This window comes from Ceratotherium simum, chromosome 11, assembly GCF_057802395.1.
Source record: "Ceratotherium simum simum isolate JZ-2026a chromosome 11, ASM5780239v1, whole genome shotgun sequence".
Taxonomy (NCBI): Eukaryota; Metazoa; Chordata; class Mammalia; order Perissodactyla; family Rhinocerotidae; genus Ceratotherium; species Ceratotherium simum.
The window spans coordinates 55,387,365-55,409,495 of NC_141910.1; the positions used below are offsets into that span (position 1 = coordinate 55,387,365).

The following is a 22,131-nucleotide window of genomic DNA, read 5'->3' on the forward strand; positions in this document are numbered from 1 at the left end:
AGCCACACAACTTCCTGCCGTCAACAACAGAGCCACAGTTTAAATCGCTGGGCATAGAGAGAGCCCAACTCTCTCATGGGTCTAGGACTGCAGGCCCTTTCGCTGTGTTTACCTACCTAAGGGGAAGTGGGAGCTGCTTCTTTGCTTCCCTAAGGCAAATCCTAGCTGGAAAGCAGATCTTGTAAACCATATGGTTTTGAATTCAGCACCCCCGCCCCGTTCTCCCAACTGCTCTTGTTTATGGAGACTCCCAGGAGCAGTTTTCACTAAAGCCAGAGAAACAGTCCCACTGTGACGTGATCCTGTCCTGCAAACCTCCTGACTGCCAGCCAAGGCATCATAATTCCCTAGACCTAGGACATCCTCTCCTGTCTACCCATATTTTTGTGTGTGTGTGTGTGTGTGTGTGTGTGAGGAAGATCAGCCCTGAGCTAACATCCATGCCAATCCTCCTCTTTTTGCTGAGGAAGACTGGCCCTGGGCTAACATCCATGCCTATCTTCCTCTACTTTATTTGGGACGCCGCCACAGCATGGCCTGACAAGCGGTAAGTTGGTGCATAACCGGGATCCGAACCCGGGCCGCCAGCATCGGAGTGCACGCACTTAACCGCTACACCACAGGGCTGGCCCCTCCTGTCTACCCATATTATGTCTTCCCTCCTTCAAGATTCTTTGCCAAACTGGCGTGGCTTTAAATCTCTTTGGAAAGCCCAGTCCTGCTGCCCAAGAAGGTGATCCCTCTGGCCCCAGGAGGCCCACGTGCTGGACCCCAAGGCCTGCGCTCAGGAAGCACAGAGCTAGGGAAGCACCGGCTGCCTCTGCTCTGAGACCATCATCTGCTGGTGCTGACCGCATGACCTGTACTGTCCGCTGGCCTCGCAGTTCTGACCTGACCTGCCGTCACGGAACCCACTTCACAGTGCTGATTTCTGCACCTGTGTTGGAGATGGGAGAATTTCTAGTCTACAGATGACAGTTAAGACCACAAGAGTTGATGAAATTGTCCAGGGGGAGCATAGAGAGGGAGAAGAGGATGGAGCACCGACCCTGGATGAAATGTGCCACAGACATTTCAGGGGCACGTGGAGGAAGAGAATCACTGAAGGAAGCTGCATCACTTTCCTATTGCTGCTGTAATAAATCACCACAATTTAGTGGCTTAAACCAACACAAATTTATTATCTTACAGTTCTAAAGATCAGAAGTCTAAAATGGGTCTGCAGGGCTGCATTCTTTCTGGAGGCTCCAGGGCAGCATCTGTTTCCTTGACTTTTCTAGTTTCCAGAAGCCACCTACATCCTCTGGCTCATGGCTCCTGTCGTCTGTCTTCAAGGCCAGCATAGTAGCATCGTCAAATCTCTTTCTCTCTGTCCCTCTGCTTCCATCATCACATCACTTTCTGTCTGACTCTGACCCTCCTGCCTCCCTCTTATAAGGATCCTTGTGATTACATCGGGCCCACCTGGATAATCCAGGCTAATCTTCCCCATCTCAAGATCCTTAACTTATTCATATCTGCAAAGTCCCTTTTGTGATGTAATGTTACATTCACAGGTTCCAGGGATTAGGATGTGGACATCCTTGGGGGACCATTATTCAGACAACCACAGAAACTAAGAAGGATGAGCCAGGTGGGAAGAGCTGGGGTGACAGGGCCAGAAAGTCAACGGAATATGAAGAAGATACAATCAACAGGGAGAACTGCCACCAAAGATAAAAACATCAGCTGAAAGATGAGTGGGGAATAGGTTATTTGCATGGTTTCCACAGACTTCTAATTGCAAATATAAAAATGTGCTTTTACAATGGAGAAACCCAGCTGTCACCACCCTAACCTGGGATGGCACTTAGCATCCATAAAAGTGGGACACCAGACATTTGTGCTCATGTTGTGACGCTCAATGCAGTACCCTGCACCTACCATGAAGTATTACGGCCAAAAGTATTTAAATGCATCCGGTCAAACCTTTGGATCTAATTCCTGTTTGCAGAAAGTACAGGAGACAGGAAAGCAAAATAAATGACACCCAAGGAAATAATCAAAATCCAGAATGTGGGGGATTCTGCAAAGCAACTGACCTGATCTCTTCAAAAGGTCAACGTCATGAAAAACAAAGAGGGGCAGGAGAGGGGTTGGGACTGACTAAGAGATACGAAACCTAGAAAATAAAGTAAATCCATGATCTTTATTGAATCCTGATTTGAAACATAGCAATAAAAGACAATTTGGGGACTATTAGGGAAATTTGAGTTTGGACTAAATATTAAACAAAAAAAATCAGGGAATGATAGTTCTGTCAGGTGAGCTAAAAGTATTTTGTGGTCACATAGAATGTAATTTTTTATTTTTTTGTTTATTTATTTTTACACTGGAAGAAGTTTGAACTTATGTTCAGACTGAGAGAAGGAACGAGAGAAAGGAAAAGGATGAAGACACAGAGGGAGAAATAACGGATGTAGGAAGGTTCCTGAGGAGATGGGAACCTTTAGGAGAGAAGAAAGTGGAGGCAGAGAGTTGAGGGAATCCCAGCTGACGGCTCTTATCTCCTCCGTGGGCAGAGAAGGCAAGGCCACCTCTGAGGCTGAAGAAGCAGATTTGGGAAGGGACTTGAGGTGAAAACAGAAGGTTTGTAGTGACCACTGAAAGGTGAGAGAGGGTGGTGGTCAAAGAACGGACTAAGGGGCTGCCCTGAAAACCCCAATACAATTGTAAAGCATGTATTTGTAGAGGCCCACCCCGCACATCGTGTGGTTTTCTGAGGTGGTTTCAGCTGGGCCCCTGGAGTGGAGAAGGCAGAGTGGGGCTGCGGCAGGGAGGCTAAGACAGGAGGACAAAGAATGTGGTTCCCACTGGGTCCAGGAGGGAGGCCAGGAAAGGGAGCCCCAGTGGGAGCTGAACCTGAGAGAAAGGAAGGCATCTAGGGAGGTGAGATCTGGATGAGGTACAGGGGGAGCGAGAGAATAAGAGGGAAGGACAGAGCACTGGGCGAGGCACAGCCTTTCTGTTTTGCAGGAAGAAAAGAGCTCCAGGATCCCGCATCCCTGCGACATGCTGGAGGAAGCCACCCTTCCCTGCAGCAGCTGAGTGACTCCCTTTCACACCACCTCAGAGCGTGCTTGACTTAAGGTTGTGGTGCAGTAAAAACACAAATGCCTGTGTGCCATTGACTTCGTCTCACTCAGAGCTAGAAGTGCAGTTTTTAAAAATTCAGCCAAAATTTACAAAACATAAAATTAACCCTTTTAAAGTGTACAATTCAGTGGCATTTAATACATTCACAATGTTCTGCAACGAAAGCATTTTCCTCATCCCAAAAGGAAACCCTGTACCCATTAATCAGTCACTTTCCATTCCTCTCTCCCCTAGCCTCTGGCAAACACAATCTGCTTTCTGTCTCTATGGACTTACCCATTCTGGATATCTCTGGATATAAATGGAATCATACAATATATGACCTTCTGGGTTATTCCACCTTTTGGCTATTATGAATAATGCTGCCATGAACATTTGTGTACAAGTATCTGTTTGAGTAACTGTTTTCAATTCTTTTGGGTATATACCTAAGAAGAATTGCTGAGTCATATGGTAATTCTATATGTTTAACTTTTCGAGGAACCACTAAACTGTTTTCCACAGTACCTACACCATTTTACATTTCCACCAGCAATATATGAGGGTTCCAATTTCTACACACCGTCACCAACACTTTTCATTTTATAGGTCGTTTTTCATAGCCATCCTAGTTGGTGTGAATGGTGTCTCATTGTGGTTTTGATTTGCATTTCCTTAATGATTAGTGACGTTGAGCATCTTTTCATGTGCTTGTTGGCCATTTGTATGTCTTCTTTGGAGAAAAGTCTATTCAAGTCCTTTGCCCATTTTTAAATTAGGTTGTCTTTTTGTTGTTGAGTTGTAAGAGTTTTTCATATGTTCTGGTTACTGGATTCTTATCAGAGTTTTGATTTGTAAATATTTTCTCCCATTCTCTGGGTTGTCTTTTCACTTTCTTGATCGTGTCCTTTGATGTACAAAAGTTTTTAATTTTGATGAAGCCCAGTTTATCTATTTTTTTCTTTTGTTGCTTTTGCTTTTGATGCTGTATCTAAGAATCCATTGCCAAATTCAAGGTCATAAAGATATATACCCTTATAGTTCCTTTGAAGAATTTTATAGTTTTAGCTCTTGTATTTAGGTCTTTGAACTATTTTTAGTTAATCTTTGCACATGTTGTGAGGTAGGGTTGAAAGTGCAAACTTTAAATCCATTACCTTTCATAAGATTTTACTATTGAGAGTAGGTTAATATATCACATTGTTTATGTAGAGGACCCTGGCATTCTTAGCTTTAATATTTTCAGTTTATCATTAGCGAGTGATCTCAAAAGATTAGGACACATGGTCACTGCACTGTCCCCAAGACATGCATTTGGAGCCATCATGCAACAAGGCAGGTGTGTAGAAGTAAATCCCTGCCCAAGAAAGCGAGCTTAGCTGGCCCTGGCTCCCTATCTTCTCCTGATTTTCCTGGTCCCTCATCATCATTCAAAGCTCAGATATTCTCATTAAGGGCTTGAAAGTGTCACTTCAGTTTTTAAAATTATATTTTATTCCATGTAATGTGCAGGAATGCTATTAGAAAATTTGGATTTTGTGACAAGTCTTAGCACAGCTTCATCCTTGGGGTGATCAAGCCCAAGATGGATGAATATCCATGAGGGATGAGGAAAGAAAAAAAGAGGAAGAGAAAGAAAGAGGGAAGGAGAGAGGGAGGGAGGGTAAGAGAAAACAAGAGAGAGAAAGAAGGAGGGAAGGAAGGAGAAAGGGAGGGAGGGAGGGAGGGAGGGAGGAGGGAAGGAAGGAAGGAAGGAAGGAAGGAAAGAAGGAAGGAAGGAAGGAAGGAAGGAAGGGAGAGAAGGAACCCTGCATAGGTTTAAGACTGCAGTGGGTCAGTGGTCCCCAAAGCTGCTGCTAGTATCACAGGGGAAACTAAAACGTAGACCCCCAGGTACCCCCTCCAGAGATGCTGATCAGTGGGTCTGGCTGAGACCTGGGAATCCGTAGATTTCTAAAGCTCTCCAGGAGACTCTGTCATCAGTCAGGTGTGGGACCTTGAAGGGGTAGGGTTTCTGAAGAGACGCTCTGCAAAAGGAGATTTGTTCTAAGCCAATTAAGGCAGCAAAACCAGGTCTGAGGGAAAAGCCTCAGGGTGAAGGTTTTTCTCAGCTTCTCACCGAGAAGTGACAGAGTGAGCCTGGCCCACAGGGAGTCTGGAGCCATGGCTGGCTCTGGGGAAAGGCCCCCACATTGGGTGGGGCCCAGTGAGGGGAGACTACACGGCACAGGGCTGAAGAAATTGGCAGCAAAAGCCAATGCTCTAGCTGTGCGAGCACAGACAAGCTATTTGACTTCTCTGGGTCTCCATTTTTAGGCAAAGAAATCCAGCAAAATGAGGGTAATAGATCAGCTCAATGGTTTTCTTCTTCTTTTTCCTTTCTCTTTCTTTCTCTTTTACCCTCCTTCCTTGTCTTTCTTTCATTTCCCTGGCAGCAAAACTCTTTATCCAAATGAAATGTTGCAAGCTTCCATCGAGTCCTCTGTTTCTCCTCTTGCAGTCCCCCGTTGCCCCCACAAAGCCTCAAATCCCCATAAAAACCAGTAGAAACACGTAGGCTAGACTCTCTAAGATTCCATCAAGCACTAGCATGCTGGCGGTTCTAAAATGATGAGGAGCAAAAGAATGCTCTTCCTGGGAAGCTCGAGGCAGGTCCCAGGCTTAGAGCTGGAAAGGGCATCTCGAGGAGAGACAGCACTAGCAAAGGCTGTCTCTCAAGCTGGACTTGGAATCTACGGCAATTATTTGACTGAACTTCCTTATAGTCGCCTGTCCTTATAGAATCTTCACTGTCTGCAGTGCAGTAATCATTAGTGGACTCGCTCTCTTGCTGCTGCAATAATTCAGTTATGGGGAAACCAGGAATTTGCAGGGCTCTGAATTTTCAAGGCTGTAGCTAACGAAACGCTTACCCTGGGCCAGGATTTGCTGTGGGGAAAGCAAGAGCTGATGGCCACCTGCTTCTCTGTCCCCCACAGGAGACGCCCTCTGGATGCACGACGACTGGTTTATTTTCCATTCAGATGTTCTCTTCTAGACTACAGTTATCTTAAACAGGACAAGTGAAACAGTATCTGAAGCTGTTGCCAGGGCAACCTGACAAAAGAGTTTACCCTCAGCTACTGTATATGTAATTCGTCAAAGGCAGCTGGCTCACAGAGAGAAGAGAGAGAAGGGAATATGTTGTTGCTTTTGGTCCTTGCAGTAAAGTTGAAAGATTATCTTCCAATTAAATCAACTTACATAGAACAGGAGAGCAGTTGTGACCTGTGCGATAAAAATTCAGAAAAGTCAGACTGGGAATGGCAAGGGGGCAAACCTTAAACTTTTCTTTTGTGAGATCTGTAAAATAGTTGCATATCAGGGCTTTTAACACCAAGCTGCTTGAAGACCCAGAGCTGAAAGTAGATTCTGAAGGGGAGATTAGGAGAGAGAAATTGAAGACAGAAATTGAAGAAAGCAACCAGGACATTCAAGTATATACAGATCCATATGAAGCTGGGAATTCTTGACACATCTGATAGCTCTTCTCTCCCCAAACCATAACCTCTCATGACAGTAGCCACTTGTACTGAGACCAGTATTACAGAGCTTGGACCAAGTTCAATCTGCTCATGGTATCAAGGAAGAGACAGGCCCATAAAAAATAACCCGCTCGAGGTTACCCAGCTAGCAAAGGGCAGAACTAAGCCAGAAGCCCTATTTCCTGCCTCCCTATGATCTTTCCACTTATCTGATGCCTCTGTCCTGTGGACATCAGTTTACTCTATCTTTAAAGGAAGCATAACCTGGGCAGCTTTCAAAGTATGCGCCACACAGACAAGGGCCAAGCTATGAGGGCGCTGGGCACTCCCTGCCCTCAAAGGAATGCCTCTCTTTCCATCCATTTTTATATCTATTAGGGCCCCACTTAAAATCATTTAAGGGAGAACATCTATAACTAAAAAAGGTTTGAAGATCATCAGTCTAAAGATAAATACGTTGGATAGTGGTAATGGTTGCACAACCTTGTGAATATACTAAAACCACTGAGTCATAAGCTTTAATATAGTGAATTTCATTTTTAAAATTTATTCTATTTGTTATATATTTATGTAAATTAAAAAAAAACTAAATACCCCTTTATTCACACAAAGGAAGACACTAAAACAAGTGGTGAGTTGAACTTAGGGTCAGAAACCAAATAGGAATGGATCATAACAACACTGACCCAGACGTTCCACCCCCTCTCATCCCCACTCCCATCTCCAGAACCCCTTGGGCTGCTCCTTACCGAGTTGGTACCGAGGATCTGCAGGTTGGGCTTCTCTGACTCCAGCAGCTTGGCCACCATCTTGAGGAAACTCTCCACAAAGAGGTTGATGCTCTGGCAGTGGCAGGCCATGAGCAGCTGGTCCAGCGCCTCCATGGCAATGCACACGTACCTGGGGAAAGCAACGCCATTGTCGTCACTGAGCCTCATGCTCATTCCACCCTCACTGCATGACTGGGGCAATCTAGACGGCAGTGCAGTGACCAACTGGGCAGCATCAGGGTAATGAGGCTCTTCCACAGGTTGCCAGTGTCTGGATAGCTGTTCCAACAAGTGCCCACTCTAGCCCAGCACTGAGAATCAGAAGGAATCAGAGCTGGAAGGTAGCCTAGAGACCAACTCATCTAGACTCTCATTTTACAGATGAAGAACAGGAGGACAGAGAAGGTGTACCATTTCATGAGTAAATACAAGCAGAAAGGATTGATGCCCAGCAGAGCAAATTCTTAACCCAAACCCAAGGAGATCAGAGACGTACTCAATCCAAGTTAAGAAGTGTTTGTGAGCACCCGCTGAGGAAAAGCTCTGTCCTAGTCAGTGCAGGGGGTGTAAGGATGAAGAAGTCCTTCAATTTAAGGAACCCAGAGTCTGATGGACAAGATAAATACACAGATATCTCCTCTAAAGGGAAAATAAGAAATGCTACAAGAAAATCATGCATGACATCTCACGAGGGTTCCAAAGAAGGAGAGTGATGGCTCTAGAGGGGAGGAAGTGAAGAACTTTAGGAAGAAAGTTTATAAAGAATCTGAGATGCTCCTGAGGACTAGCCATCTGCAAAGGTTAAGGAATAAAAACTTGCAAGTTTTGTATTTGAAGACCTCAGAAGTTCTCTGATCACCAAATAATCTGATTGATGATATTACCATTTTTGGGTGGCACTTACCCTACCTAGGGAGCATTTGTACCTCACAAAGGATAAGATAGACACAGGATAAAATTATTTTTCTCCTTATGAAGAAGGTGTTCCATGTCAACTCTATGTCCCTAACTACTTAATTCTTCTAAAGTCTAAAACCTGAGTGAATACCTTCAGAAACACCATCCAATGGTTAATAGCTTACTAGTTAAGTCAGCCCATCCCATTTTTTGACAACTAAATAAAAACTTCTCTATATTTCAAGCTAAACCCTAATAACTATCCTTTATTCACAATTCTACTTTTAGGAGCAACAAAAAAAAGGACTAAACCTTCTTCCTGCCTGCCCTTCAACCACTTGAAAACAACAATCTCATTTTTCTTGCTCTTCTCTGTGCTAAATATACCCAATCCTTTCCAAACTAGCCTTCACAGGACGACCCCCAATTATCCTGGTGGTCGTTGTCTTCTTTAATGCCTCTCTTTAGTCCCAAGAAAAATGCCACGAATCAAATTCCTACTGAGAATTAGGAATGCACATCTAAGCTCAAACCCAACATTTGTTTCATGATAGTGACAACGAGCATATGGTCAGGTAAGGCATACATCATGAAAGGTACATCCTCCACTTCCAAAGCATTCGCATTCTAAAGAAAACAAAGCAGACATTCCTAGAAAAAGGTTATCATTTAACTTCTAATGAGGAAGCTGCTGCAAATTTGTCCAAAATTATTCTAGTTAAAATCTTTATAATTTTCTTTAAAAAGTTAGGCTCTTAGAGCAGAAGGCTTGATGTCTCCCCTGGAATCTCTTTTCCCAGGTAATTTAGAATTTTAGCTGAGCTTGTGGCTGCTCACTAGGAACATTTCCCAGCCTCTCTTGCCGCTCGGTGAAACCATACGATGAAAATGCTGCCGTTAAAATGAGGGGAAGTGAGATGATCAATGTCAGCATCACCTGCTTAAAAGACAGGATTGCCCTCCACGTGCTCTCCTTCCTCTTCCTGCTGGCTGAGAGGTGGCAACAACTGGGGATCCAGAGATACAAGTCCCTGGATGACCTCATGGCGCAGAGTCCACAGACCCACTCTGGACTATTACACGAGAGAGAGAAAAACCACTTCCACGTTGCTGGAGCCGCCGTGTTTGTGAGTCTCTTTGTACCCTAAATAACATGGGTACCTAATAATCAGGCTTAGGAGAGCTTTGGAAACCTGATGGTACAAATAAAAGCGAATCCTGAGCAATCCAAAGCAAATCAAGTGACTGACCTCAGAGGAAAGAGAAGAGGTGAAAATGCTTCTCTCCTGCTAGAGCGGAGATCATCGCCAGACTTCGTGGACTTGGAGTGAGGGCTGTGCGCCCGACAGAGGGTGTCATCCTTCTACTTGTGAAGACAAGCCACGCAGAAAAGGACAGTACTTCCCGATACAAAGAAAATGCAGGGAAGGCAAACTAAGAGGAGAATTCCCCAACCTAATAAGATGCTAAGGAATCAGGTTAATACCTCTAACTCAAAACCAAGTAGCAAATGACCTCTCTTCAAGATTGCAGTAAAGCTGTCACCATGGGCTTTCAAAGTGTTAAAGCTGCCTGACGCTCGAAAGCCAGGTGCATATGCCGTACAGACAATAAAGGATGAATTAAAAGATTTGTTCTTGAAGTCTCAGTCCAAATCATACCCATATTTGAGTGTGAGGCAGATTTTAAAATTCTTGATTAGCTAGCTTTGTCTCCTTTTTTAAAATAAAGTTTGGTAAATAAAAAGGAAGCACAGAAGCATGACTAGAGGATGATATCTGGAGAAACCACAAGGCCACTACACAAGGCTCCACAATACTCCTTGTGGCAGCGACCCAACTTCAGACGTTGTGTGTCCAAACTGCCTCGCACAAGAGCCAGCTTTGCAAATCCAACCATATGAAGTAACAGCAGTCGTGTGTCTTCTAAATGTTCTTTTTTTTTTTTTTTAAAGACATCAGATATCATTTCTCAGGTACCCTGATGCTAACTTCTATACCAAGCAACCACAAGAAAACAGCCTCTCTACTCTGAAATTTTCCTTTCCACTCTTGTAAAATGTTTATTTCTTTTATCTACATGAACTGAGTCAACTATTATTAAATTACTTAATATTATTAAATATTATTAAATAGTCATCTCTGGGCACATTCACAAATGGATCAGATCACGCTTTTATCTATACATGTCTTTTAAATACAAAGGCAGCACTGAGTCTTTGAGCTCCTTCCGTGAACCGGAGCCACTGTTCCTCCTGCTCCGGGGAGGCTGCCCATTCCTGGCTGGATACCACCCTTCAGAGGCCGTCAGAGTCACAGTCCAGGAAAGCTGCTGTGCCTTGCAGACCCAGGCCCAGCATGTTCGAGGTCCGCTGTGTGGGCCAGTAGAGCAGACTGAATTCTGCAGGTTGGGGAAGCAGCCTGGGTTGGGGCTCTTCCAAAGAGGACAGGCTTTCCCTGCAGAGAAACCCGGACACATTCTGGCAACTGAACACAGTGGTTGGGAAATAGGGGCAGGCAGTGTGGAATCCTCTCTCGTATGAACGATCCCAGCACCCTTCTATATGGAGGATTTCACCATTATTTCACAGAGTGTAAATGAGGGAAAGGAAGAGGTAGGGTGGGGTTGGGCAAGAGAAGAAACCAGAACGCCTTCCAAACCCCAGAGTTTAGATTGCTTCTTTTCCTTTTCCTGTAAAAAAATTCCTGGAAAATCCTGATAAGGAAAAACTATCCTTTGCTAGCAAAGCAAAAAAATAAATAAATAAAAAATATTGGTTACTGACCAGGAGTGGAAATTTTGATGGAAAGTGAAAATTATAGTAGAAGTGAAACTGAAAACTAAAGAAGTTTAAGGCCTCGTTCTTTGAATACACTCTCCTCATTCCCCATCTTTGATCCCAGTACTAATGATGGAAGGATTGTAATTATGAACTTGAACTTTTCAAAGTATCTCAGAAGACCAGAAGTCAATGGGACCTTGGACCCTCCTAGTCCAGTGCTCACTGCATTGGTCCTATCTTACCATAACCTTGCTGGGTACATCCTATCTGTTAGGCCTACACTCTCAACAGGAATGGAGCATGGGCTTCTCAGGTGAAGTCCACTCAACAGGACTAGGGCCAGACAGGTTGGCCTCAGCAGAGATCTGATCTGGGCTTGGTGTCCTGGAAGGAGTCCAAAGCGGTAACAGGTCTGGGAAATTGAACTGACCTGAGTACTTGGAGCAGGAGGGGGTAGGAAGGAGCTGGTGAGGAGCAGCCCACTGCAGGGGCACAAGAGAGAAGGCAAGAGCGGGTTACAGACAACAGCAGCAGGTGACAAGCAAGGGTGCCGGATGTACTAGTTGGGCTTCCTAGCAGGTGAGGAGGGCATGACCTAAGGAATCTGGGATGGACTGTGGTCCATGGGCAGCAACCGAGGCCAGGAGAGGACGCTTGGCAAGTTATAACAACAGGAACTCCGAGTGAGGGGCCAAGGCGAAGGTGAGCTACAACAACTGAGGAAAATACACAGGGGAACTGGTGCTCAGGAGTGAGGCAAGAAGTATCTTGTGCTGAATTCCAGAATAGCAGCTGGTTCTGCCTGAACACCTTGTGCTCAGTCAGGAGTGGCCTAGGAGCCAGGGAGGCGCTGAGCCTCCAGGAAAGGAGGAGCGGGCACACAATTGTGGTAACCAGACTTGGAGAGGAAAGGGAGATCCAGGGTCAGAGATGACGACCAGCAGGCAGGAGAGAGGGGGCAGCTTTAGCAGGGCCAGTCATTGCCCAGGAATCACTACAAGAGCAGCGGCCTTGACAAAGAACCTCTTACTCTGGGCATTTTGAATACATCTGGTCATCCCCACTCCTGGACAGAACCTCCTGGGTTTTAGGACCCCAAAAGTAGGGCATGACCCCAGCCGAGGGAGCGAAGGATGAACATCCTCATCTAGTAGGAACCTGTGATATCTCTATCTGAAGGGTCAGCTCCGTCCTCCAACCAGGTTCAGGGTTCTTCTGGGGAAGGACCTCCTAAGACTCCCACCGAGTCAGCTCTGGAGGTTCTCCAGAGAGTAGCCCATCCCTCTTTGGCATGAGTGTCTCTATCCTCCAGGGCTCCGGGCACTGGGGAACCTGACAGCATCTAATACAGCATCCTACATGTGGTCATTGTCAACTGACACTGAGCCTCACCCAGCTCTGCTGTTACCTCCCTGCTCTCCAGTTTCTAGGGGTGTTCTAGCAGTTGAGCTCAACTGGAAGGGAAATGTACAAAGAAGAAAGAGAAAAATACAGGAAATTCTCATTTTTTGCTGCTCTGTATATCACCGCCCATGACAGTCCACACCGACGAACAATACCTTGAAATTCACACCATATCCTCTCTCTGCCCACATTTGGTTATCACCCCTGATGCTGAACACATATAAACACAGAGTTCATACACAACTGGAATGGGGTGATACTGCAGGGGCAGTGGGGCAGAAGAGGGTGGTTCTGCCACTGGGTCCATCACCCAAAGTTCACGTCCATATGGTCAAACCATAAATACAGACACCTGCACGATGATGGGGAGACACAGCCCCTCAGGCTGTGTGTGCATAATTTGCTCTTCCAAAGCTGTCATCAGTGATGAAGAAGATCATGACAACTGTGGCACTAGGTAGGGAAAGATAGGGAGGGCAAGGAGAGAGAACAGGGGATCAGATCTAACAGATTTTTCTTTTCCAAATGTTTATGATTAGATCCCCCAGTGAGGCCTTCAAGGCTTTAAATACCTAGATGCTCCAATGGCTATTTTCAACAGAACAATACCAATTTTGAATTGCAGTTCTAAGGGCAGTGGAATGATTCTAAGTGGCTCTGCTGGCTCCAGGACATTTTTACTGAGAGAACCATCACTGCAGAGAGGGCAGGCAAAATTAGTATTAAATGTTTAATGTTATTGTTCGCATATTGGTTTTAGGCTCAATCTAGGACAGAGTCATTTTTACTCGCTTGAGCCTGCTTTATAATATGTCAAGGCGATTTACTTAATCAGCATGTACAGTATATTCATGCCCTTTTTATTGAGCGTGTAACCTAATTTTATTATATAAAATCTTCCTAGAAATGTATTGTTTTTGGTCCCGCTTTTATACCAGGGATAGCTTGACTTAAGATTTGCACGTGGGTCCTGTAGAGGTGTGGACCTCTACATCCTATCAGCACAATGCAAACCTTTTCACTCTAGCTCTCACTCCATCTTCCTCACCAGGATGAAGGGGCCTTGGAGGGTGGTAGGGCTGATAGGCTGTGGTAGGGGCCCATGAAGGGGGTGAAGGGGAGAGAGCACCACAAAGGCCCGGAGATGGGAGGCCCAGGGAACCAGGGAGGAATGCCAGCCAGTCCGTCTCAAGTGGGTCTTGAGTACACATGGCAGGTGTGGCAGGCATGGCTGGGTGGAATGGCGAGTTAGGGGCAGGTTGTGGAAGACCCCAGAAGTCACACTGAGGAGCTTGGATTGTATTCTAAAGGAGCCAGGAAAATGTAGCTTCAGGTCTGTGCTTTGAAGATGATAGCTAACAGTATTACTCTGGAAGGACCAGAACAGGAAAGATGGGACGCAGGGAGACAATTTCCAAGGCTTCTGCCATCATCTGGAGTCTGTACCAGGAGGAAATAGGAGCAGAGGAAACTAGAGGATGGATATAAAAGGCTCGTGGAAAACAGAACTAACAGGACTTAGGAACCACCGCCCTAAATCCACCCCACCCTGCACCCCACCAGCAGTGCCACCAGGGACGTCTCAGAGGTCTCTTTACACCCAGTCGCGCTCCGAACTGTGGTGTGTGGGTCGGGCAGCAAACATAGTCTGTCTCGCAGTTCACTTTTTTCATTGTGGAGATAACACAAGCTCACTAGAGAATATTTAGGAAACACACAAAAAAGGTAGATAGAAAACAAAACAAAACCAAAACCCCCAGCCACACTGCTCACAAAATGAGTACTCTTAATATTTTGGCATATTTGTTTTTACCATATTTTCTAGGCTTTGATATTTTTTCTTCATTTTTAACTTGATTATAAACACTGTGTACATAATTGTGTATTCTATTTTTCATTTATTCATTTTCCATATTACATGAAAAGCATGTTTATATATACCATTTTTATTGACTAGATAATATTTTACCAAGTGATAAACACCCTAATTTACTAAACTATTCTCTTGTTGGACATTTAACTTATTTACCTTTTCATTATCATAAAAAGCACCATATTGAAAATCTCTGTGTGTAAAGCTAGATTATATTTAAGATTGATTCTTTGAGATAGACGAATAGAAATGGAATTACTGGATGAAAAGCATAAGTGTTTTTGAAGCTTTTGATATATATTTCAAAATTACTTTCTAGAAAGGTTCAACCAATTTGCACTCATTCTGGAAAAGTATGAAGATGCCTCTCATTTTGCTATCCCTTGGTTAATATTGGAAATTACATTTACTTTTTTATCAACTTGATAAGTGATAATGGATCTTAGTATTTCAATCCACGTCTTCAATTACAAGTTTGTTGAATATTATCCCATGTTTATAACCAATTCTACCTTCTCTTCTATAAGTTGGTTACTTGGGGCCCTTGCCTCAAATCGTTCAGTGTCTCAATTTCCCCATGCCACCCCCACCATTTGTCACATGCCACTATTATATAGTTTGAATCCTTTCTCTTATTTTTTTTAAACACTTCTTTTTGTTGTTTGTCTTTTAAATGTTGATGGTTTCTTTTTTGACATCAAAATGTTTAAATTTTTAAACAGTTAAATCTGTTGATCAGTCATTTTCTTTAAGATTTCTTTTCTCTTCTAAACATAGCAAGTCCTTCTCTCTCAGAAGATTGATAAATATTTCACTTAAGTGTATTTTTAATGGACAAATTACCCCTAACCTTGCCTTCTCATTAGAATGTAGATGGTTCCTCCTTGCTTCTTAAGACAGTAAGCTGAATGAGGTGTGAGTGGTTTGATGAGAATAATGGCACATTCTGGGCTAGACTAACTTTTCAAGGCCCCAGACTGTGTGTGAGGGCTTCTGGATAGAGACACAGGGGAAAATGGATGCTAAAAAAGGTGCTCCTAGGAAGCCAACACTCCCATCTTCCCAAATCATGGCAATACCATCAAATTTTACCCTGCCTTTGGAAGACCACATGGAACCCACCCCAGGTCCCCGTCCCCATTTCTCAGTCTGTTCAATAATCCAGTCTACTTTCATTTTCACAAAAGGACCCTATGTTTTGCCCTAAAAATATAATATAGTTTCTGAAAATATCTTTCTCACTTTCCCATACTACTTACCCATACCGATGCCGACCCACGTCACGGATGAGCCTTTCGGACAGGTAGGCGCCAATACGATCTAGCTTTTCTGGAGCTGAGAGGGCATAGAAGGTCAGCTTCTCCATGTTGGTCTTCACCAGGCCATCCTATAAAAGACAGACTGTTCATGCTCACTGTAGCCATACTTGTGGCTAGAAGAGTTCAAGTCTAAAGGTAAATAATAATTCAATTTAATTGACATTTAGCAGAGTGCCATTATGTACATGACAGACAACATGCGGGTTTCAGGGATACAGAGATGATTAAAACATAGTTCCTGCCCTCCAGAAACTCACAACTTAACCCAAAGTTATATCTAGCTATAAATAAGAATAGTAAGTGATATAAATGTATGTATGTATATGTGGGTATACATATGTACGTGTATATATACATGGATGTATATATGTGTATGTGTGTATATACATACATATGTACACGTGTGAGTATGAATGAATGGCAAGACTTCATTGAAAGTGACTCAGAATTAAAGTGTGCTGGATATCCAGCACTGAGACATGAACAGGAAGAAGTCACCTCTGCAGCACTTAGAGAATTTTCCAGAGGATGCTGCCAATGTGACCCTCCCACTGCCCATCAAGAAGAGGTCCTTGATTCCCAGAAAGTAAGTCAAGTGCATCAGATCCTGACATTTCTGAAACCACACAACCTGTAATGCTGCCTGATGGTGGCATGGTGGCTTGGAAGCCAAGAAGCCAGGCCTCCTGTGTGCGCACACCCAGACACCTGACGGATACCAGAGGGAGCTGTGGAGGAGACATGGGCTCCTGAGCCAAAATCCAAGAAGGGAAGTGCTCACGCCAAACAGCAGGGAAATAGTACCATCAAGAGAGTTAGCAGCTCAAGGAACTATCACCCAGACAGACATGAGTGAGAAAGATTCCAGTTGTACAGAAATGGCCAAAACACGGCTTCCAGAGCCCTCCGTAGATGCTGACTTCAGAGAGATCCAAGTCTCCTCAGCCTTCAGGCCGACAGCTTCTCACCACTGACCGGGACTGTGGCCACAGTTTCCATTTGTCTGAGCAGGCCCAGCGGCAAGGGGCCCCGGGAGGGCTGCTGTCCCTCGCAGCAGCCCTCGGAGCCCTGGAGATGGTGAGAGGCAGGATGCCAGTGGAGATGTGACCCACCTCGGGATCCTCAGGGAAGATGTTGTCAACCAGCCTTTTGTACCTGGGGCGTAGGGCGCCACAGCAGCCACACACACCTGGAACGGCAACAAGAAACACCCGTGAGCATAGCCTCCCGGTTAGGCTGAGGAGACCTGGGAACCAGGCCAGGGCAGCTTGGAAGGAACCAAACCCAGGCTTGAAACAGAAAGATTCATCCCTTAGAGTGCCAGGGCCTCGTCCTTCCCTGGGGCTGGTGTCTCCCACTGCTTCCCCACATTCTGAAACATTTTCCTTTCTCACTTTGTGTCTTTTGCTTGGGGATCAGGCACAGCGGCATCACAAGGGTGATGCCAGCAGACAGCACTTGTCCATGAAGCCAGACCATGGAGGAGCACTTTGAGGGGTGAAGCTTTGTGGGGGGAGCTCACATAAAGGTCAGGTGCTGCCCCCACATATTCCACTGTTGTGTGCACACACACGCACACGCACACACACTCTGACTCTCACGTTCTCTCTAGGACAGGACTATAAAACTGCCTCCTGCAGCCCCAGAATCTTCCCCAGGGTCCTGGAAGATGGATACAGCTTGGAGGAGCAGTTACTCTTCCTGCCTCATCCTCTCATTTGCTCCCCATTTGTTTTATTCTCTGCTCCTCAGTCTCCTCCACCATCCTCTCTCCTGAGGCCATTCCCATTATAGAACCTTATGTGAAATTATGATAAATTAACATCACCATTAACTACTAACATTTGAAAATGCATCTTTAATACAGCATGACTGTGGTGTTTGAAAACTGTGGTGTTTGGGGCAGGTCTTCAGTGGCCACCCAGTCCGTGGTCCTCAATGCCAGCCCCCTCACTCCATGAGGTTTTCACCAATCTGGCAAAACAAAAAACTAAGAACAACGTGGTACGTTTTTAGAAAGCTGAATCTATTCCACTTAGAAGACGGTCTGAGATGACCTCCTTTGCCTTTTGGTGCTGTGAAACGATGCTGTTAAGGAAATCAATAAAGCAAACCTTTGGAAAATAAAAAGTTGACAATTTTAGGTCCCACCATCAATTGATGAAGGAAATCGAGACTTCTGGTAACCATTGCTCATCTTCACCCTTCCTCCCGACACAGGGATCGCCCCTTCCACACCCCAGCTGCACCCCCACTGCCTGGTGGGGGAAGTGGGCACTCACTCGCTCATGGAGGAGTGTAGATGACCCCAGGGAAGGGCCTGGGAAAGTCCACCCCCCCAAAAATAACTACCCCTCATTCTACCAATTAACGCTTAATTGGCTTGTACAAACGCTCTACTTGAAACGCAAATGCGCTCTGGAAGGATCAAGCCTATGGGTCATTCAGAAAAGAATGAATTGCTTTAGTGGGAATTACTTTAATCACACAAAGAGCTTTACACAAGGTGAGAAAAGCGGCTCTGGGGAGTTGTGATTGGGAGGGTGTGGGGCGCCAGCACCAGGAGGAGGAAGGAGCAGCGATTCGGGCTCCAGGGGTGACTCGGGTAAGAGAGAATGGGTGTGTTCTTGGGGAAGCCAAGGGGCACCCTGGAGGCAGGATATCAGACAGCTGATTTGTGACCCCCCTTGCCTCCACCACAGGGGTAACCGTGCACCCTCCCAGCCTCCCACCCGCCATGCACGGGGAGGGCTGCAAACCCAGGTTCTCCAGGTTCAGCCTGGCTGGGCTGGCCTGGCATCTCTCATCTCCTCCCTGCCCCTGCCCAGGAGAAGGAGTTAGGGCTCAGGCTGACTGGCATCCAGGGTTATCTCTTGCGATGGGACAGTAGGATGTGCCCTACGCTCTCCCAGCAGCCTCCTCCGTCACTATCCCTAAAACAGGAACACTGGCCCCTTGTGTTTTAAGGGAGTGAGGAAACAGAGACAAGGAAGGAGAAATTAGGACTAAAAAACCCCAGTGACAGTTCCTTCCTCAAGTCTTTTTGAAGGGCCCACGAACTGGGGCCTGCACTGGACAGAGGCCAAGCTCACGGTTGTTAGAAACCCAGACTTGTTGGAAGGCACAAGCCCATTTTGGTCCTCAGGGGAGAGAGCTGCCTGAAGGGGCAGAAGGGGGCTGTGGAGCTCCTGGTGCTGTCAGTGGGCCCAGGAACGGCTTCCCAGAGGCGGCAGGCCTGGTCACGCCCTGGTCTGGGGACGCCAGCTCGGTGTCTTCCTAGATGGAAACCAGGCAGCCTGCTGGCCTCCTGCTCCCCTGCATTCCGGAAATGGCGCTCCTCACGCCGCTCCTGTGCCTCAGCGTCTCCTTCTCTAGTTCATGGCCCCTCTGGGAAGGCCCCTGTCCCAGCACAGAGGCCTCTAGGAGGCACTGGCTAGGGGCCCTGTGGGAACCCGGCACCTTCGAGGCCCCACGGCATTCTCCCACCCATGGGGGAGAGGTAAGAAGGCCAAAAGAACAAGAGATAAGAGCAGGGACCCCCTTATCAGCAGAGCTGCCACTGCTTTCGGGGGTGCATCCTGACTTACGCCCCGACGCTTCCTTCTAGTCTGTTCTTTCTTTCCAACCTCCTCAGACCCTCTGAGGGCAGGGGCCGGTGAGGCCGAGTAGTCAACAGCATGGGTTTTCGAGTCAAACCCCAGCACTGCCGCTTCCCGGATGTGTGACTTTGAGTAAGTCATGATATTCTCTGTGGCGAGTGCCCCAGCTGTAAAACTGGGAGAGGGCTTACGGCACAGGCCTGTCGTGAGGCCCAGGCGGGGTGACAGCTGCAAAGCAAGGAAAGCAGGGCCGGGCCTGCGAGCACCCAGAGAAGGTCAGCCGCCAGCTGTCCTCCCTTCTGCATTCCCCAGGCTCAGAGTGGCCGAGCCCTTCTGCCAGCTGGTCAATGCTGGCTGGCACATCTTGGTGGCGCTTTCCCCACTGACCTCTTGCTCAGCAACAGCGACCAAATCTAATGGACGGTCAAAGGCCTAAGAAGTGAGAATCTCAGAACATTCCTCTAGAAGATCAAACTTCACTGGTGTGTGGGTCTCAAATGATAACTTGACCTCAACCTCCAGTCACTGCCTGGCCACCTTCCCACAGCCAGTGTCCCCAAACCTTCCTGCCTCAGCAGCAACTCCACAAACCCCAATGCAAATGTGACACGCCACGAGCTAACACAATAGACCCGAGTCAAATGCTGTCGAGAGATGAAGCAAGAAGATGGCTAGAGAGAACCCACGGACCGGCCATTGGAAGGCCGAGAGGAGAGCAGTTGTAGTGTGGTGGCCGGAGCGAAGGTGAACCTTAAGGGACCGAAAAGTACATGAGCTAAGAGGGTGGAGGCCCAGGAGCGCAGAGCCGCGTTCCCCAAACTGTGTTCCTGTGGTCCGTGAAGCACTAGTTGCGTGACGCTAACAAGCGTTCCTCAGGAAAAGGGTCTAAGGACAGTAGATACATGAAACCATGCATACCAAGTCCCCCCATTTCAGATTCACCATTCATTAGCATATTAAAGCCTTTGAAAAGTCATAAGGTAAAGAAATCTATTTAAGTTTGTTCAAACCCTCATATCCTTATTTTTCACTATTATAAATATCACTACAATGAAATCGTTAATATTCTTTTTTCAAGGCATATGTATTGCACCATGTGGGGAATAGAAAGGTATATAACACTGTAAATGTAATACATTGGAAACTGCTAATTTTAGAGTTTAGAAAGTCCTGGGTTCAAGTCCTGGTTCTGCCATGTGATCTTTGAGACTCAGTTTCCTCATCAAAACAATAAGAGAAGATTTTCCCTAAGATACAACTCTATGACTGAAGTCCCAGACCGTTTGCCATAGAATCTAGAAAGGGAGAAGTGACCTTGAGCTCTGATGGTCAGAGGAAGGTTTCCCAGGAGAGAAGGGACAAGAGGACGCGGGTGGGATTGACAGAGGTGAAAGGGACAGTGGTGCTTTATTCCTTGTGTGCCGGGCATGTACTAAAATACTTTACAAGCATCAACTGGTTTACTCCTCACAACAACCCCATGGGGTAGGGACTGTTTTTATCCCCATTTTACAGATGTGGAAGCTGAGGCACTAAAAGGTTAAGTTATCTGCCTAGAACCACACAGCTAATAAGTGGCAGACCAGGATTTGAACCCCCAAAATCTACCTCCAGAAGTCATAATGTTCTTAACCACTACACCAGGGAAGGGTAGGTTAGCACTGTCATGGAGCTAGGAAAGTTAAGGCATGGACAGAAATACGAGGCCCACTAGGCAGTGCATCTTGAAGGAAACCAGAATATGTCACCCCAAAATATGCCTCTGATAGAAAAATTATTTTGAGCTTAAGGCAATTCAGGAGCAGTAAACGCAGAAAAAGCTCCTTCTTTTCTGCCTAAAGACAGGAAATAAATTCTCCTTTTACTGGAGACACTCTTATCAGCCCAGAGAAGTCACCAGAGGAACCTACAAACAAACTTTGTTAACCTAACCCTTATCTTCCTCGTTACTACTTCACCATGGACCACCCCTAGCCCAAACCCCTTTGTCTTGTCAAGTCTTCACAAATGTATTGTTTCTTTGTCTAAAAGGCACGAAAGCTTCCCGCTCTGGTCACTTCTTCGGGTCTTCATTCTCTTGTGAAGGCTCACATGGACATGTAAAACTTGAATCACATTTGTATGCTTTATTCCTGTTAATCTATCTTTGTCAGTTTTATTTTCAGACCCAGCCAGGGACCCTGTGAGAGAAGAGGAAAACCTTTTCCTCCCCTACAATCTCAAACTGTACAGTGCACAGGAGCCACCTGGGGATCTTACTGAAAAGCAGATTCTGCTTCAGCAGGTCGGGGCTGGGGCCTGGGACTCTGCATTCCCACCAGGTTCCAGGTGATGCTGATGCCCCTGGTCCAGGGACCACATCTGAGTCTGCAAGGTACCAGCGCACAGTGGTTAAGAATTTGGGCTCTGGGGTCAGAGAGTCTCAGGTTGAAAGCCCAGCTCTTCCAATTTCTTACTGTTTGACCTTGAGTCAGTTACTTAACCTAAATCTAAGTTTCTTCATATGAAAAATGAAGATGATACTGGTTCCTTCCCACGGGGCTGCGATGAGGATTAAGGGATAATGCATCCCACCGCCTCCTCTTTCTTTTCCCACTCCCTTGAAGGAAAGACACGGAAGATCAGGCTGTCCTCTGGTGACTGAGGACAGCTTTGAACAACAGGCTGAAGTGTTTAGGTTTTGCTTAAATTAACAGGGAGCTCTGGGAGCCTCGTGAGCGTGGGTGACCGTAACGGTCAATCCAGAGGTGGCATGCAAGATGGGATGGGACACAGAGATTTAAGTCAGTAATATGTGAGAGAATCGCTTCCAGTTGGGGGCAAATGCCTGAACTGAGTGATGTTGCCCA

The 22,131-nt window shown here is 46.0% G+C and overlaps 1 protein-coding gene across 7 annotated transcripts in view; it reads right to left on the reverse strand.

Moving 5' to 3' along the window:
- The window catches only part of EFR3B (EFR3 homolog B), an 87,535-nt gene that overhangs the window by 33,615 nt on the left and 31,789 nt on the right, over positions 1-22,131 (reverse strand). For 4 of the 7 annotated variants that reach the window (XM_087437061.1, XM_087437060.1, XM_087437057.1 and 1 more), the window contains exons 2-5: positions 16,796-16,872; positions 15,624-15,751; positions 7,388-7,538; positions 6,358-6,381 (exon numbers count right to left, since the gene is read on the reverse strand). In XM_087437061.1, the coding sequence (XP_087293187.1) occupies positions 6,358-6,381; positions 7,388-7,538; positions 15,624-15,751; positions 16,796-16,872 (380 nt within the window). Of the gene's footprint in view, positions 1-6,357; positions 6,382-7,387; positions 7,539-15,623; positions 15,752-16,795; positions 16,873-17,525; positions 17,679-22,131 lie in introns of those variants that run through there. The other 3 variants (XM_087437059.1, XM_004418272.3, XM_087437062.1) reach the window with 2 other exon arrangements.